Source organism: Osmerus mordax, chromosome 24 (assembly GCF_038355195.1).
Source record: "Osmerus mordax isolate fOsmMor3 chromosome 24, fOsmMor3.pri, whole genome shotgun sequence".
NCBI classification, from domain to species: domain Eukaryota; kingdom Metazoa; phylum Chordata; class Actinopteri; order Osmeriformes; family Osmeridae; genus Osmerus; species Osmerus mordax.
Genome location: NC_090073.1, coordinates 2,482,703 through 2,500,554, shown reverse-complemented (window position 1 = coordinate 2,500,554; position 17,852 = coordinate 2,482,703). Strand labels below are relative to the sequence as shown.

At 44.3% G+C, this 17,852-nt stretch overlaps 2 protein-coding genes across 16 annotated transcripts in view; one reads left to right on the top strand and one right to left on the bottom strand.

Annotated features, from left to right (window-relative positions):
- LOC136933033 (NACHT, LRR and PYD domains-containing protein 12-like) overlaps positions 1-17,852 on the bottom strand; it is a 561,343-nt gene that overhangs the window by 392,938 nt on the left and 150,553 nt on the right. The gene's annotated exons all lie outside the window — the stretch shown is intronic.
- LOC136933036 (NACHT, LRR and PYD domains-containing protein 12-like) overlaps positions 1-17,852 on the top strand; it is a 60,166-nt gene that overhangs the window by 269 nt on the left and 42,045 nt on the right. For 2 of the 3 annotated variants that reach the window (XM_067228404.1, XM_067228407.1), the window contains exons 2-4: positions 2,511-2,627; positions 5,883-5,996; positions 8,170-8,286. In XM_067228404.1, coding sequence (XP_067084505.1) covers positions 2,511-2,627; positions 5,883-5,996; positions 8,170-8,286 — 348 coding nt within the window. The remainder of the gene's footprint in view (positions 1-2,510; positions 2,628-5,882; positions 5,997-8,169; positions 8,287-17,852) is intronic. The other variant, XM_067228405.1, reaches the window with a different exon arrangement.

The following is a 17,852-nucleotide window of genomic DNA, read 5'->3' as shown; positions in this document are numbered from 1 at the left end:
TAGTCAGAATAAATGAGAGACTGAAGGTCTGTCTCTGTTGTGTTGAAGCCCAATCAAGCAGAGACCAGCCTCACCTGTACCCAGCTGACTAACTGGAGCAGGGTCATAACTGGGGCAGGGTCTTAACAGTGGCAGGGTCATAACTGGAGCAGGGTCATAACAGTGGCAGGGTAATAACTGCAGCAGGGTCATAACTGGAGCAGGGTCATAACTGGAGCAGGGTCATAACTGAGGCAGGGTCATAACTGAGGCAGGGTCATAACTGGTGCAGGGTCATAACTGGAGCACGGTCATAACTGGGGCAGGGTCAAAACTGGAGCAGGGTCTTAACAGTGGCAGGGTCATAACTGGAGCAGGGTCATAACAGTGGCAGGGTCATAACTGGAGCAGGGTCATAACAGTGGCAGGGTCATAACTGGAGCAGGGTCATAACTGGAGCAGGGTCATAACAGTGGCAGGGTCATGACTGGGGCAGGGTCATAACTTGAGCAGGGTCATAACTGGGGCAGGGTCATAACTGGGGCAGGGTCATAACTGGGGCAGGGTCATAACTGGAGCAGGGTCATAACTGGAGCATGGTCATAACTGGGGCAGGGTCTTAAATGAGGCAGAGTCTTAACAGTGGCAGGGTCATAACTGGAGCAGGGTCATAACTGAGGCAGGGTCATAACTGGAGCAGGGTCATAACTGGGGTAGGGTCATGACTGGGGCAGGGTCATAACTGGAGCAGGGTCAAGACTGGAGCAGGGTTATGTCTGGAGTAGGATCAAAACTGGGGCAGGGTCATAACTGGAGCAAGGTCATAACTGAGGCAGGCTCATAACTGGGGCAGAGTCTTAACAGTGGCAGGATCATAACTGGAGCAGGGTCATAACTGGAGCAGGGTCATAAATGGGGTAGGGTCATGACTGGGGCAGGGTCATAACTGGAGCAAGGTCATAACTGAGGCAGGGTCATAACTGGAGCAGGGTCATGACTGGGGCAGGGTCATAAATTGAGCAGGGTCATAACTGAGGCAGGGTCATAACTGGAGCAGGGTCATAACTGGAGCAGGGTCATAACTGGAGCAGGGTCATAACTGGGGTAGGGTCATGACTGGGGCAGGGTCATAACTGGAGCAGGGTCATAACTGGGGCAGGGTCATAACTGGAGCAGGGTCATAACTGGGGCAGGGTCATAACTGGAGCTTACATCTGTGTGTGTCTGTGAGGCCCACATCACCAAAACAATGTTGCTCTACATATATGTGTCACAACCCTGCTCCTGGAGAGATACCATCCTGTAGGTTTATATTCCGCTATTGAGAGATACCATCCTGTAGGTTTACACTCCAACCCTGCTCCTGGAGAGATACTCTCCTGTAGACACAAACACCAGCTCTAACTAGTTCAGCTCTGGATAAGAGCGTCTGCTAAATGACTAAATGTAACCTGAATGTGAGCTTAGAACACAGACGTCTCCTCCTAGTGGAAGCCTTCAGTTAAACCAGTCCTAAACTAACCAGGTAGTTATAACTTCTCAATTTTAAAATACTTGACCTATAATGTCAATACTGAGTTTTTGTATATAGCTTTACATGCAATAAAAAGAGATCAGTGACTGACAAACATAACCTCCCTCTCCCTACACACACATTCACACAAACACACACACATGCACAGATGTTTGGTCACCCTAGTCATAACCTCCATGCACACACACACACACACACACACACACACACAAACACACACGCACGCACACACACACACACACACACACACACACACACACACACACACACACACACACACACACAGAGACAGCATGAGAGTCAAAGCCCTGCAGGTACCAGGCCTGGTATGAGCACAGACCGGGCGGGGCTCAGCCCACTTAGACTGCTTGAGACCAGAAGGTCTTAAACTCCTGGGTGGAGGAGTGCTGCAGTGTCTAAAGCAGGCTGCTAGCAAACATGCAGCCCTGTGTGAGGTGGAACCTGATGTCATTCTTCAGTGTCTGGTTGAAATTCTGAGAATCAATTGTTAAAAATGTTTTATGTCTCTCCAATACAAATGTATTAACAGACAAAGAAATATTTATAATTTAAAAGCTGATAGAAGTGAAAGCCTAAAGAACATCCCTACTAAAACACAGGGTTAGAGCTGCTGACTGTAGATACTAAAGTATCCCTTATCACATCCCTACTAAAACACAGGGTTAGAGCAGCTGACTGTAGATACTAAAGTATCCCTCATCACATCCCTACTAAAACACAGGTTAGAGCTGCTGACTGCCAGCCTGGCTGACATACAGACCATGTGGTAAAGGTTCACAGTGAGAGATACAGAGTAACAACAGGTCAGGAAACCTGCCTGTCTGACTCTCATTCCTATTGAACAGCAACATTCAAGCCTGGTTCTGACCCTACTAATGAATGATTCTAGCAACAAATGTTTGTTGAAATGATGGCTGTGTCTGTGGTGTCTACTTTAGTGATTTATGTTTGTAAGACACTTTGTTGTGTTTGACAGGATGAGACAGCAGAGACCAGCCTCACCTGTACCCAGCTGTGTGTCCATGAAGAGTGACAGGTCTATGGATCGACCTATCAATTTCAGTGATGGAGGAGGACCTTCTAATGAGGAAGGGTATGTACTGACCTCTCATGGTGTTCAATGTTATGTGATGAAGGTGACATGGTGTGAAGAAGCTGTCTCTACTGGGACTCAACATTCCTATATTATAATGTATTTGTCTTATAGTTTGTTTGTGATTATAATGATAGTGTTTAAATGTATTTGGGCCCATATGAATCAATGCAGCATTTCTTATTCATGTCAGAGCACAACCTGCTGTTGTGTATTTGTGTTTTCTCCAAATTCCAAGTACAAAAACTGGTCATAACTGAGGCAGGGTTATAACTGGAGCAGGGTTATGTCTGGAGCAGGATCAAAACTGGGGCAGGGTCATAACTGGAGCAGGGTCATGACTGGTGGAGGGTCATAACTGGAGCAGGGTCATAACTGGGGCAGGGTCATAACTGAGGCAGGGTCATAACTGGAGCAGGGTCATAACTGGAGCAGGGTCATAACTGGGGCAGGGTCATAACTGGAGCAGGGTCATAACTGGGGCAGGGTCATAACTGGAGCAAGGTCATAACTGAGGCAGGGTCATAACTGGAGCAGGGTCATGACTGGGGCAGGCTCATAACTGGGGTAGGGTCATGACTGGGGCAGGGTCATAACTTGAGCAGGGTCATAACTGAGGCAGGGTCATAACTGGAGCAGGGTCATAACTGAGGCAGGGTCATAACTGGAGCAGGGTCATAACTGGGGCAGGGTCATAACTGGTGCAGGGTTATGACTGAGGCAGTGTCATAACTGGAGCAGGGTCATGACTGGAGCAGGGTCATGACTGGTGGAGGGTCATAACTGGAGCAGGGTCATAACTGGTGCAGGGTCATAACTGAGGCAGGGTCATAACTGGAGCAGGGTCATAACTGGGGCAGGGTCATAACTGGTGCAGGGTTATGACTGGGGCAGGGTCATGACTGGAGCAGGGTCATAACTGGGGCTGGGTCATAACTGGGGCAGGGTCATAACTGGAGCACACATCTGTGTGTGTCTGTGAGGCCCACATCACCAAAACAATGTTGCTCTACATATATGTGTCACAACCCTGCTCCTGTAGAGATACCATCCTGTAGGTTTATATTCCGCTATTGAGAGATACCATCCTGTAGGTTTACACTCCAACCCTGCTCCTGGAGAGATACTCTCCTGTAGACACAAACACCAGCTCTAACTAGTTCAGACAGCATGAGAGTCAAAGCCCTGCCGGTACCAGGCCTGGTATGAGCACAGATCGGGCGGGGCTCAGCCCACTTAGAGTGCTTGAGACCAGAAGGTCTTAAACTCCTGGGTGGAGGAGTGCTGCAGTGTCTAAAGCTGGCTGCTAGCAAACATGCAGCCCTGTGTGAGGTGGACCCTGATGTCATTCTTCAGTGTCTGGTTGAAATTCTGAGAATCAATTGTAATACATTTTTTTACAATTGCTATGACAGTTTTTTCAATACCTTAAACAAGTTTTCTAAACTCTTAACGCACCAACACACCTACCACACACAATTGGTAAAACTGTTAATTTCATGCTCAAAATCACACATTGTAAACTAAACTCAAACACTAATTGTCATAACACAAAAATACACTAAACATGACACCATGGCTACCAAACACTAACACACGTTCTCTTTTCACAGGAACATTTAGTCAATCATAGCACAATGTCATAAAAAACACTAACATCAGATGGAATTACAGAAACTGCATTCATTTATGCAGGTATGTGTCAGGTCTCACAGTATATGGATTATAGATTGTGTTTGCAATGCAGTTTCTTTTGAAGCCTCTCTACATTTTTGTTTTGTTGGGTTTTGTAAATGCATGCATTTTGTTCCTTTTGCTGCATAAATTCAGAACAAAAAATGAATGACCCATCTCAGAGTAGCTTTATAGAAGGTATGGTTACTGTATTGAAAAAAAGAAGACACAAACATAATTGCTGCAGTAAAGGCTTAATTTGCAACAGGACATTACTGCAAAATATGCAATATAGCTGCCATTTACAGTATTACCCTAGCTCTGGCCCTTCTCTGAGCGCCACCACACATTCTAACTCCTCTCCCTTGTCCCACTCCTCTCTCTTGTCCTGGTACTTGTCTTCCTCTCCCTCGTGCAGGCATTACTGTATTCTTACTTTCTTCGTGTTGCTCTATATTATTCTTTTTCCACATAAGATCAGCCCAAAGAGGTCCTCTTTACTGTCTATACCATATGGTCATGCAATTGAAACAACCTCAACACCTGAGCGTTTCCTAGTTGGGAATCAGCTGTGATTTACAGTATTTGCACAACTTCAGCTGTTTCTCAGTAGCAATGGAATAAAATACAGGGGATATATTTGTGTTTCAATTCACAATATAAACAGCTGTTCACTTTGACTTTAGCCAATAATTTAGGTTTTGAACATGATGTTATCTGTTTTGCTGACAGTGTGAAAGCATTGGTAAATTGGGCAGTAAAAATCGATTGTTTTGGTCTTGGTTGAGCTTGTGTGTGAAAGAAGTTCAAGCATTTAAAATTTGTATTTACTGTATGCATTTTGTGTCAAAGCGACAATAAATGTGTTAATTGTACAGCCTACACAGATGGATGTTGTGCTAACTGTGTTAAGTGTTTAGGAAACTTGTTTAAGGTATTGAAAAAACTGTCATAGCGATCGTAAAAAACTGTAAGATGTTTTATGTCTCTCAAATACAAATGTATTAACAAACAAAGAAATATTGATAATTTAAAAGCTGTTAGAAGTGAAAGCCTAAAGAACATCCCTACTAAAACACAGGGTTAGAGCTGCTGACTGTAGATACTAAAGTATCCCTCATCACATCTCTACTAAAACACTGGGTTAGAGCTGCTGACTGTAGATACTAAAGTATCCCTCATCACATCCCTACTAAAACACAGGGTTAGAGCTGCTGACTGTAGATACTAAAGTGTCCCTCATCACATCTCTACTAAAACACAGGGTTAGAGATGCTGACTGTAGATACTAAAGTATCCCTCATCACATCTCTACTAAAACACAGGGTTAGAGCTGCTGACTGCCAGCCTGGCTGACATACAGACCATGTGGTAAAGGTTCACAGTGAGAGATACAGAGTAACAACAGGTCAGGAAACCTGCCTGTCTGACTCTCATTCCTATTGAACAGCAACATTCAAGCCTGGTTCTGACCCTACTAATGAATGATTCTAGCAACAAATGTTTGTTGAAATGATGGCTGTGTCTGTGGTGTCTACTTTAGTGATTTATGTTTTTAAGACACTTTGTTGTGTTTGACAGGATGAGACAGCAGAGACCAGCCTCACCTGTACCCAGCTGTGTGTCCATGAAGAGTGACAGGTCTATGGATCGACCTATCAATTTCAGTGATGGAGGACCTTCTAATGAGGAAGGGTATGTACTGACCTCTCATGTTGTTCAATGTTATGTGATGAAGGTGACATGGTGTGAAGAAGCTGTCTCTACTGGGACTCAACATTCCTATATTATAATATATTTGTCTTATAGTTTATTTGTGATTATACTGATAGTGTTTAAATGTATTTGGGCCCATATGAATCAATGCAGCATTTCTTATTCATGTCAGAGCACAACCTGCTGTTGTATAATTTTATTCAAGTTTTCTCCAAATTCCAAGTACAAAAACTGGTCAGGAATCTCAGCAGAGTTTGAAAAGTTTATTCAGTCTTTAAAACGGTCAAAATCTCAACAAACAACAAGCCAGAGACCGTTCCTCAGGTACTGTGGGCTAGGAGTTGTGATTGTGAAGACAGTCTTGTAGTAAACTCTTAATTCTGGTGGCAGAACTAGGGTTAGGGTTAGACTAGAGCAGGGTCATAACTGGGGCAGGGTCCTAACTGGAGCAGGGTCCTAACTGGAGCACACATCTGTGTGTGCATGTGAGGCCCACATCACCAAAACAATGTTACTTAACATATATTTGTCACAACCCTGCTCCTGGAGAGATACCCTCCTGTAGGTTTACACTCCAACCCTGCTCCTGGAGAGATACCCTCCTGTAGGTTTATATTCCAACCCTGCTCCTGGAGAGATACCCTCCTGTAGGTTTACACTCCAACCCTGCTCCTGGAGAGATACCCTCCTGTAGGTTTACACTCCAACCCTGCTCCTTGGGAGATACCCTCCTGTAGGTTTACACTCCAACCCTGCTCCTGGAGAGATACCCTCCTGTAGGTTTATATTCCAACCCTGCTATTGAGAGATACCCTCCTGTAGGTTTACACTCCAACCCTGCTATTGAGAGATACCATCCTGTAAGTTTACACTCCAAACCTGCTCCTGGAGAGATACTCTCCTGTAGACACAAACACCAGCTCTAACTAGTTCAGCTAACCTGAATGTGAGCTTAGAACACAGACATCTCCTCCTAGTGGAAGCCTTCAGTTAAACCAGTCCTAAACTAACCAGGTAGTTATAACTTCTCAATTTTAAAATACTTGACATATAATGTCAATACTGAGTTTTTGTATAATAGCTTTACATGCAATAAAAAGAGATCAGTGACTGACAAACATAACCTCCCTCTCCCTACACACACATTCACACAAACACACACACATGCACAGATGTTTGGTCACCCTAGTCATAACCTCCATGCACACACACACACACACACAAACATACACACACACACACACACACACACAGAGAGACAGCATGAGAGTCAAAGCCCTGCAGGTACCAGGCCTGGTATGAGCACAGACCGGGCGGGGCTCAGCCCACTTAGACTGCTTGAGACCAGAAGGTCTTAAACTCCTGGGTGGAGGAGTGCTGCAGTGTCTAAAGCAGGCTGCTAGCAAACATACAGCCCTGTGCGAGGTGGACCCTGATGTCATTCTTCAGTGTCTGGTTGAAATTCTGAGAATCAATTGTAAAAACATTTTTAATTTCTCTCCAATACAAATTTATTAACAAACAAAGAAATATTTATAATTTAAAAGTTTTTAGAAGTGAAAGCCTAAGGAACATCCCTACTAAAACACAGGGTTAGAGCTGCTGACTGTAGATACTAAAGTATCCCTCATCACATCCCTACTAAAACACAGGGTTAGAGCTGCTGACTGTAGATACTAAAGTATCCCTCATCACATCCCTACTAAAACGCAGGGTTAGAGGTGCTGTCTGTAGATACTAAAGTATCCCTCATCACATCTCTACTAAAACACAGGGTTAGAGCTGCTGACTGTAGATACTAAAGTATCCCTCATCACATCTCTACTAAAACACAGGGTTAGAGCTGCTGACTGTAGATACTAAAGTATCCCTCATCACATCCCTACTATATCACAGGGTTAGAGCTGCTGACTGCCAGCCTGGCTGACATACATACCATGTGGTAAAGGTTCACAGTGAGAGATACAGAGTAACAACAGGTCAGGAAACCTGCCTGTCTGACTCTCATTCCTGTTGAACAGCAACATTCAAGCCTGATTCTGACCCTACTAATGAATGATTCTAGCAACAAATGTTTGTTGAAATGATGGCTGTGTCTGTGGTGTCTACTTTAGTGATTTATGTTTTTAAGACACTTTGTTGTGTTTGACAGGATGAGACAGCAGAGACCAGCCTCACCTGTACCCAGCTGTGTGTCCATGAAGAGTGCCAGGTCTATGGATCGACCTATCAATTTCAGTGATGGAGGAGGACCTTCTAATGAGGAAGGGTATGTACTGACCTCTCATGGTGTTCAATGTTATGTGATGAAGGTGACATGGTGTGAAGAAGCTGTCTCTACTGGGACTCAACATTCTTATATTATAATGTATTTGTCTTATAGTTTGTTTGTGATTATAATGATAGTGTTTAAATGTATTTGGGCCCATATGAATCAATGCAGCATTTCTTATTCATGTCAGAGCACAACCTGCTGTTGTGTATTTGTGTTTTCTCCAAATTCCAAGTACAAAAACTGGTCATAACTGAGGCAGGGTTATGTCTGGAGCAGGATCAAAACTGGGGCAGGGTCATAACTGGAGCAGGGTCATGACTGGTGGAGGGTCATAACTGGAGCAGGGTCATAACTGGGGCAGGGTCATAACTGAGGCAGGGTCATAACTGGAGCAGGGTCATAACTGGAGCAGGGTCATAACTGGGGCAGGGTCATAACTGGAGCAGGGTCATAACTGGGGCAGGGTCATAACTGGAGCAAGGTCATAACTGAGGCAGGGTCATAACTGGAGCAGGGTCATTACTGGGGCAGGCTCATAACTGGGGTAGGGTCATGACTGGGGCAGGGTCATAACTTGAGCAGGGTCATAACTGAGGTAGGGTCATAACTGGAGCAGGGTCATAACTGAGGCAGGGTCATAACTGGAGCAGGGTCATAACTGGGGCAGGGTCATAACTGGTGCAGGGTTATGACTGAGGCAGTGTCATAACTGGAGCAGGGTCATGACTGGAGCAGGGTCATGACTGGTGGAGGGTCATAACTGGAGCAGGGTCATAACTGGTGCAGGGTCATAACTGAGGCAGGGTCATAACTGGAGCAGGGTCATAACTGGAGCAGGGTCATAACTGGAGCAGGGTCATAACTGGGGCAGGGTCATAACTGGTGCAGGGTTATGACTGGGGCAGTGTCATGACTGGAGCAGGGTCATAACTGGGGCTGGGTCATAACTGGGGCAGGGTCATAACTGGAGCACACATCTGTGTGTGTCTGTGAGGCCCACATCACCAAAACAATGTTGCTCTACATATATGTGTCACAACCCTGCTCCTGTAGAGATACCATCCTGTAGGTTTATATTCCGCTATTGAGAGATACCATCCTGTAGGTTTACACTCCAACCCTGCTCCTGGAGAGATACTCTCCTGTAGACACAAACACCAGCTCTAACTAGTTCAGACAGCATGAGAGTCAAAGCCCTGCAGGTACCAGGCCTGGTATGAGCACAGATCGGGCGGGGCTCAGCCCACTTAGAGTGCTTGAGACCAGAAGGTCTTAAACTCCTGGGTGGAGGAGTGCTGCAGTGTCTAAAGCAGGCTGCTAGCAAACATACAGCCCTGTGCGAGGTGGACCCTGATGTCATTCTTCAGTGTCTGGTTGAAATTCTGAGAATCAATTGTAAAAACATTTTTAATTTCTCTCCAATACAAATGTATTAACAAACAAAGAAATATTTATAATTTAAAAGTTTTTAGAAGTGAAAGCCTAAGGAACATCCCTACTAAAACACAGGGTTAGAGCTGCTGACTGTAGATACTAAAGTATCCCTCATCACATCCATACTAAAACACAGGGTTAGAGCTGCTGACTGTAGATACTAAAGTATCCCTCATCACATCCCTACTATATCACAGGGTTAGAGCTGCTGACTGCCAGCCTGGCTGACATACAGACCATGTGGTAAAGGTTCACAGTGAGAGATACAGAGTAACAACAGGTCTGGAAACCTGCCTGTCTGAATCTCATTCCTATTGAACAGCAACATTCAAGCCTGGTTCTGACCCTACTAATGATTGATTCTAGCAACAAATGTTTGTTGAAATGATGGCTGTGTCTGTGGTGTCTACTTTAGTGATGTATGTTTGTAAGACACGTTGTTGTGTTTGACAGGATGAGACAGCAGAGACCAGCCTCACCTGTACCCAGCTGTGTGTCCATGAAGAGTGACTGGTCCATGCATCCACCTATCAGTTTCAATGCAGGAGGGTTTTCTAATGAGGAAGGGTATGTACCGACCTCTGCCGGAGTTCAATGTTATGTGATGAAGGTGACATGTTGTGAAGAAGCTGTCTCTACTGGGACTCAACCTTCCTATATTCTAACATATTTGTCTTATAGTTTATTTGTGATTATAATGATAGTGTTTAAATGTTTTTGGGCCCATATGAATCAATGCAGCATTTCTTATTCATGTCAGAGCACAACCTGCTGTTGTGTATTTGTATTCAAGTTTTCCTCAAATTCCAAGTACAAAAACTGGTCAGGAATCTCAGCAGAGTTTGAAAGGTTTATTCAGTCTTTGCAAAGGTCAACATCTCAACAAACAACAAGCCAGAGACCGTTCCTCAGGTACTGTGGGCTAGGATATGTGAACACAGTCTTGTAGCACAAACACAGTTCCTCAGGTACTGTGGGCTAGGAGATGTGAACACAGTCTTGTAGTACAAACACAGTTCCTCAGGTACTGTGGGCTAGGAGATGTGAACACAGTCTTGTAGCACAAACACAGTTCCTCAGGTACTGTGGGCTAGGAGATGTGAACACAGTCTTGTAGTACAAACACAGTTCCTCAGGTACTGTGGGCTAGGAGATGTGAACACAGTCTTGTAGTACAGACACACTTCCTCGGGTACTGTGAGCTAGGAGATGTGATTATGAAGACAGTCTTTTAGTACAGTTGTTAGTATAGGGGAGGAGTAACACTATTAGCATGGGGTGCTAAACTCTTCACTCTGGTGGCAGAACTAGGGTTAGGGTTACACTAGAACAGGGTCATAACTGGAGCATGGTCATATCTGGGGCAGGGTCATAACTGGAGCAGGGTCATAACTGGGGCAGGGTCATATCTGGGGCAGGGTCATAACTGGGGCAGGGTCTTAACTGAGGCAAAGTCTTAACAGTGGCAGGGTCATAACTGGAGCACGGTCATGACTGCAGCAGGGTCATAACTTGGGCAGGGTCATAACGGGGGCAGGGTCATAACTGGAGCACACATCTGTGTGTGTCTGAGGCCCACATCACCAAAACAATGTTGCTTTACATATATGTGTCACAACCCTGCTCCTGGAGAGATATTCTCCTGTAGGTTTATATTCCAACCCTGCTATTGGGAGATACCATCCTGTAGGTTTACACTCCAACCCTGCTCCTGGAGAGATACTCTCCTGTAGACACCAACACCAGCTCTAACTAGTTCAGCTAACCTGAATGTGAGCTTACAACAGACGTCTCCTCCTAGTGGAAGCCTTCAGTTAAACCAGTCCTAAACTAACCAGGTAGTTATAATTTCTCAATTTTAAAATACTTGACATATAATGTCAATACTGAGTTTTTGTATAATAGCTTTACATGCAATAAAAAGAGATCAGTGACTGACAAACATAACCTCCCTCTCCCTACACACTAATTCACACAAACACACACACATGCACAGATGTTTGGTCACCCTAGTCATAACCTCCATGCACACACACACACACACACACACACACAAACATACACACACACAGACACACACACACACACAGATAGCATGAGAGTCAAAGCCCTGCAGGTACCAGGCCTGGTATGAGCACAGACCGGGCGGGGCTCAGCCCACTTAGACTGCTTGAGACCAGAAGGTCTTAAACTCCTGGGTGGAGGAGTGCTGCAGTGTCTAAAGCAGGCTGCTAGCAAACATGCAGCCCTGTGTGAGGTGGAACCTGATGTCATTCTTCAGTGTCTGGTTGAAATTCTGAGAATCAATTGTTAAAAATGTTTTTATGTCTCTCCTATACAAATGTATTAACAAAGAAATATTTATAATTTAAAAGTTTTTAGAAGTGAAAGCCTAAGGAACATCCCTACTAAAACACAGGGTTAGAGCTGCTGACTGTAGATACTAAAGTATCCGTCATCACATCCCTACTAAAACACAGGGTTAGAGCTGCTGACTGTAGATACTAAAGTATCCCTCATCACATCCATACTAAAACACAGGGTTAGAGCTGCTGACTGTAGATACTAAAGTATCCCTCATCACATCCATACTAAAACACAGGGTTAGAGCTGCTGACTGTAGATACTAAAGTATCCCTCATCACATCCCTACTATATCACAGGGTTAGAGCTGCTGACTGTAGATACTAAAGTATCCCTCATCACATCCCTACTATATCACAGGGTTAGAGCTGCTGACTGCCAGCCTGGCTGACATACAGACCATGTGGTAAAGGTTCACAGTGAGAGATACAGAGTAACAACAGGTCTGGAAACCTGCCTGTCTGAATCTCATTCCTATTGAACAGCAACATTCAAGCCTGGTTCTGACCCTACTAATGATTGATTCTAGCAACAAATGTTTGTTGAAATGATGGCTGTGTCTGTGGTGTCTACTTTAGTGATGTATGTTTGTAAGACACGTTGTTGTGTTTGACAGGATGAGACAGCAGAGACCAGCCTCACCTGTACCCAGCTGTGTGTCCATGAAGAGTGACTGGTCCATGCATCCACCTATCAGTTTCAATGCAGGAGGGTTTTCTAATGAGGAAGGGTATGTACCGACCTCTGCCGGAGTTCAATGTTATGTGATGAAGGTGACATGTTGTGAAGAAGCTGTCTCTACTGGGACTCAACCTTCCTATATTCTAACATATTTGTCTTATAGTTTATTTGTGATTATAATGATAGTGTTTAAATGTTTTTGGGCCCATATGAATCAATGCAGCATTTCTTATTCATGTCAGAGCACAACCTGCTGTTGTGTATTTGTATTCAAGTTTTCCTCAAATTCCAAGTACAAAAACTGGTCAGGAATCTCAGCAGAGTTTGAAAGGTTTATTCAGTCTTTGCAAAGGTCAACATCTCAACAAACAACAAGCCAGAGACCGTTCCTCAGGTACTGTGGGCTAGGAGATGTGAACACAGTCTTGTAGCACAAACACAGTTCCTCAGGTACTGTGGGCTAGGAGATGTGAACACAGTCTTGTAGTACAAACACAGTTCCTCAGGTACTGTGGGCTAGGAGATGTGAACACAGTCTTGTAGTACAGACACACTTCCTCGGGTACTGTGAGCTAGGAGATGTGATTATGAAGACAGTCTTTTAGTACAGTTGTTAGTATAGGGGAGGAGTAACACTATTAGCATGGGGTGCTAAACTCTTCACTCTGGTGGCAGAACTAGGGTTAAGGTTACACTAGAACAGGGTCATAACTGGAGCATGGTCATATCTGGGGCAGGGTCATAACTGGAGCAGGGTCATAACTGGGGCAGGGTCATATCTGGGGCAGGGTCATAACTGGGGCAGGGTCATAACTGGAGCACACATCTGTGTGTGTCTGAGGCCCACATCACCAAAACAATGTTGCTTTACATATATGTGTCACAACCCTGCTCCTGGAGAGATATTCTCCTGTAGGTTTATATTCCAACCCTGCTATTGGGAGATACCATCCTGTAGGTTTACACTCCAACCCTGCTCCTGGAGAGATACTCTCCTGTAGACACCAACACCAGCTCTAACTAGTTCAGCTAACCTGAATGTGAGCTTAGAACAGACGTCTCCTCCTAGTGGAAGCCTTCAGTTAAACCAGTCCTAAACTAACCAGGTAGTTATAATTTCTCAATTTTAAAATACTTGACATATAATGTCAATACTGAGTTTTTGTATAATAGCTTTACATGCAATAAAAAGAGATCAGTGACTGACAAACATAACCTCCCTCTCCCTACACACTAATTCACACAAACACACACACATGCACAGATGTTTGGTCACCCTAGTCATAACCTCCATGCACACACACACACACACACACACACACACACACACAAACATACACACACACAGACACACACACACACACAGATAGCATGAGAGTCAAAGCCCTGCAGGTACCAGGCCTGGTATGAGCACAGACCGGGCGGGGCTCAGCCCACTTAGACTGCTTGAGACCAGAAGGTCTTAAACTCCTGGGTGGAGGAGTGCTGCAGTGTCTAAAGCAGGCTGCTAGCAAACATGCAGCCCTGTGTGAGGTGGAACCTGATGTCATTCTTCAGTGTCTGGTTGAAATTCTGAGAATCAATTGTTAAAAATGTTTTTATGTCTCTCCTATACAAATGTATTAACAAAGAAATATTTATAATTTAAAAGTTTTTAGAAGTGAAAGCCTAAGGAACATCCCTACTAAAACACAGGGTTAGAGCTGCTGACTGTAGATACTAAAGTATCCGTCATCACATCCCTACTAAAACACAGGGTTAGAGCTGCTGACTGTAGATACTAAAGTATCCCTCATCACATCCATACTAAAACACAGGGTTAGAGCTGCTGACTGTAGATACTAAAGTATCCCTCATCACATCCATACTAAAACACAGGGTTAGAGCTGCTGACTGTAGATACTAAAGTATCCCTCATCACATCCCTACTATATCACAGGGTTAGAGCTGCTGACTGTAGATACTAAAGTATCCCTCATCACATCCCTACTATATCACAGGGTTAGAGCTGCTGACTGCCAGCCTGTCTGACATACAGACCATGTGGTAAAGGTTCACAGTGAGAGATACAGAGTAACAACAGGTCTGGAAACCTGCCTGTCTGAATCTCATTCCTATTGAACAGCAACATTCAAGCCTGGTTCTGACCCTACTAATGATTGATTCTAGCAACAAATGTTTGTTGAAATGATGGCTGTGTCTGTGGTGTCTACTTTAGTGATGTATGTTTGTAAGACACGTTGTTGTGTTTGACAGGATGAGACAGCAGAGACCAGCCTCACCTGTACCCAGCTGTGTGTCCATGAAGAGTGACTGGTCCATGCATCCACCTATCAGTTTCAATGCAGGAGGGTTTTCTAATGAGGAAGGGTATGTACCGACCTCTGCCGGAGTTCAATGTTATGTGATGAAGGTGACATGTTGTGAAGAAGCTGTCTCTACTGGGACTCAACCTTCCTATATTCTAACATATTTGTCTTATAGTTTATTTGTGATTATAATGATAGTGTTTAAATGTTTTTGGGCCCATATGAATCAATGCAGCATTTCTTATTCATGTCAGAGCACAACCTGCTGTTGTGTATTTGTATTCAAGTTTTCCTCAAATTCCAAGTACAAAAACTGGTCAGGAATCTCAGCAGAGTTTGAAAGGTTTATTCAGTCTTTGCAAAGGTCAACATCTCAACAAACAACAAGCCAGAGACCGTTCCTCAGGTACTGTGGGCTAGGAGATGTGAACACAGTCTTGTAGCACAAACACAGTTCCTCAGGTACTGTGGGCTAGGAGATGTGAACACAGTCTTGTAGTACAAACACAGTTCCTCAGGTACTGTGGGCTAGGAGATGTGAACACAGTCTTGTAGCACAAACACAGTTCCTCAGGTACTGTGGGCTAGGAGATGTGAACACAGTCTTGTAGTACAAACACAGTTCCTCAGGTACTGTGGGCTAGGAGATGTGAACACAGTCTTGTAGTACAGACACACTTCCTCGGGTACTGTGGGCTAGGAGATGTGATTATGAAGACAGTCTTTTAGTACAGTTGTTAGTATAGGGGAGGAGTAACACTATTAGCATGGGGTGCTAAACTCTTCACTCTGGTGGCAGAACTAGGGTTAGGGTTACACTAGAACAGGGTCATAACTGGAGCATGGTCATATCTGGGGCAGGGTCATAACTGGAGCAGGGTCATAACTGGGGCAGGGTCATATCTGGGGCAGGGTCATAACTGGGGCAGGGTCTTAACTGAGGCAAAGTCTTAACAGTGGCAGGGTCATAACTGGAGCACGGTCATGACTGCAGCAGGGTCATAACTTGGGCAGGGTCATAACGGGGGCAGGGTCATAACTGGAGCACACATCTGTGTGTGTCTGAGGCCCACATCACCAAAACAATGTTGCTTTACATATATGTGTCACAACCCTGCTCCTGGAGAGATATTCTCCTGTAGGTTTATATTCCAACCCTGCTATTGGGAGATACCATCCTGTAGGTTTACACTCCAACCCTGCTCCTGGAGAGATACTCTCCTGTAGACACCAACACCAGCTCTAACTAGTTCAGCTAACCTGAATGTGAGCTTACAACAGACGTCTCCTCCTAGTGGAAGCCTTCAGTTAAACCAGTCCTAAACTAACCAGGTAGTTATAATTTCTCAATTTTAAAATACTTGACATATAATGTCAATACTGAGTTTTTGTATAATAGCTTTACATGCAATAAAAAGAGATCAGTGACTGACAAACATAACCTCCCTCTCCCTACACACTAATTCACACAAACACACACACATGCACAGATGTTTGGTCACCCTAGTCATAACCTCCATGCACACACACACACACACACACACACACAAACATACACACACACAGACACACACACACACACACAGATAGCATGAGAGTCAAAGCCCTGCAGGTACCAGGCCTGGTATGAGCACAGACCGGGCGGGGCTCAGCCCACTTAGACTGCTTGAGACCAGAAGGTCTTAAACTCCTGGGTGGAGGAGTGCTGCAGTGTCTAAAGCAGGCTGCTAGCAAACATGCAGCCCTGTGTGAGGTGGAACCTGATGTCATTCTTCAGTGTCTGGGTGAAATTCTGAGAATCAATTGTTAAAAATGTTTTTATGTCTCTCCTATACAAATGTATTAACAAAGAAATATTTATAATTTAAAAGTTTTTAGAAGTGAAAGCCTAAGGAACATCCCTACTAAAACACAGGGTTAGAGCTGCTGACTGTAGATACTAAAGTATCCGTCATCACATCCCTACTAAAACACAGGGTTAGAGCTGCTGACTGTAGATACTAAAGTATCCCTCATCACATCCATACTAAAACACAGGGTTAGAGCTGCTGACTGTAGATACTAAAGTATCCCTCATCACATCCATACTAAAACACAGGGTTAGAGCTGCTGACTGTAGATACTAAAGTATCCCTCATCACATCCCTACTATATCACAGGGTTAGAGCTGCTGACTGTAGATACTAAAGTATCCCTCATCACATCCCTACTATATCACAGGGTTAGAGCTGCTGACTGCCAGCCTGGCTGACATACAGACCATGTGGTAAAGGTTCACAGTGAGAGATACAGAGTAACAACAGGTCTGGAAACCTGCCTGTCTGAATCTCATTCCTATTGAACAGCAACATTCAAGCCTGGTTCTGACCCTACTAATGATTGATTCTAGCAACAAATGTTTGTTGAAATGATGGCTGTGTCTGTGGTGTCTACTTTAGTGATGTATGTTTGTAAGACACGTTGTTGTGTTTGACAGGATGAGACAGCAGAGACCAGCCTCACCTGTACCCAGCTGTGTGTCCATGAAGAGTGACTGGTCCATGCATCCACCTATCAGTTTCAATGCAGGAGGGTTTTCTAATGAGGAAGGGTATGTACCGACCTCTGCCGGAGTTCAATGTTATGTGATGAAGGTGACATGTTGTGAAGAAGCTGTCTCTACTGGGACTCAACCTTCCTATATTCTAACATATTTGTCTTATAGTTTATTTGTGATTATAATGATAGTGTTTAAATGTTTTTGGGCCCATATGAATCAATGCAGCATTTCTT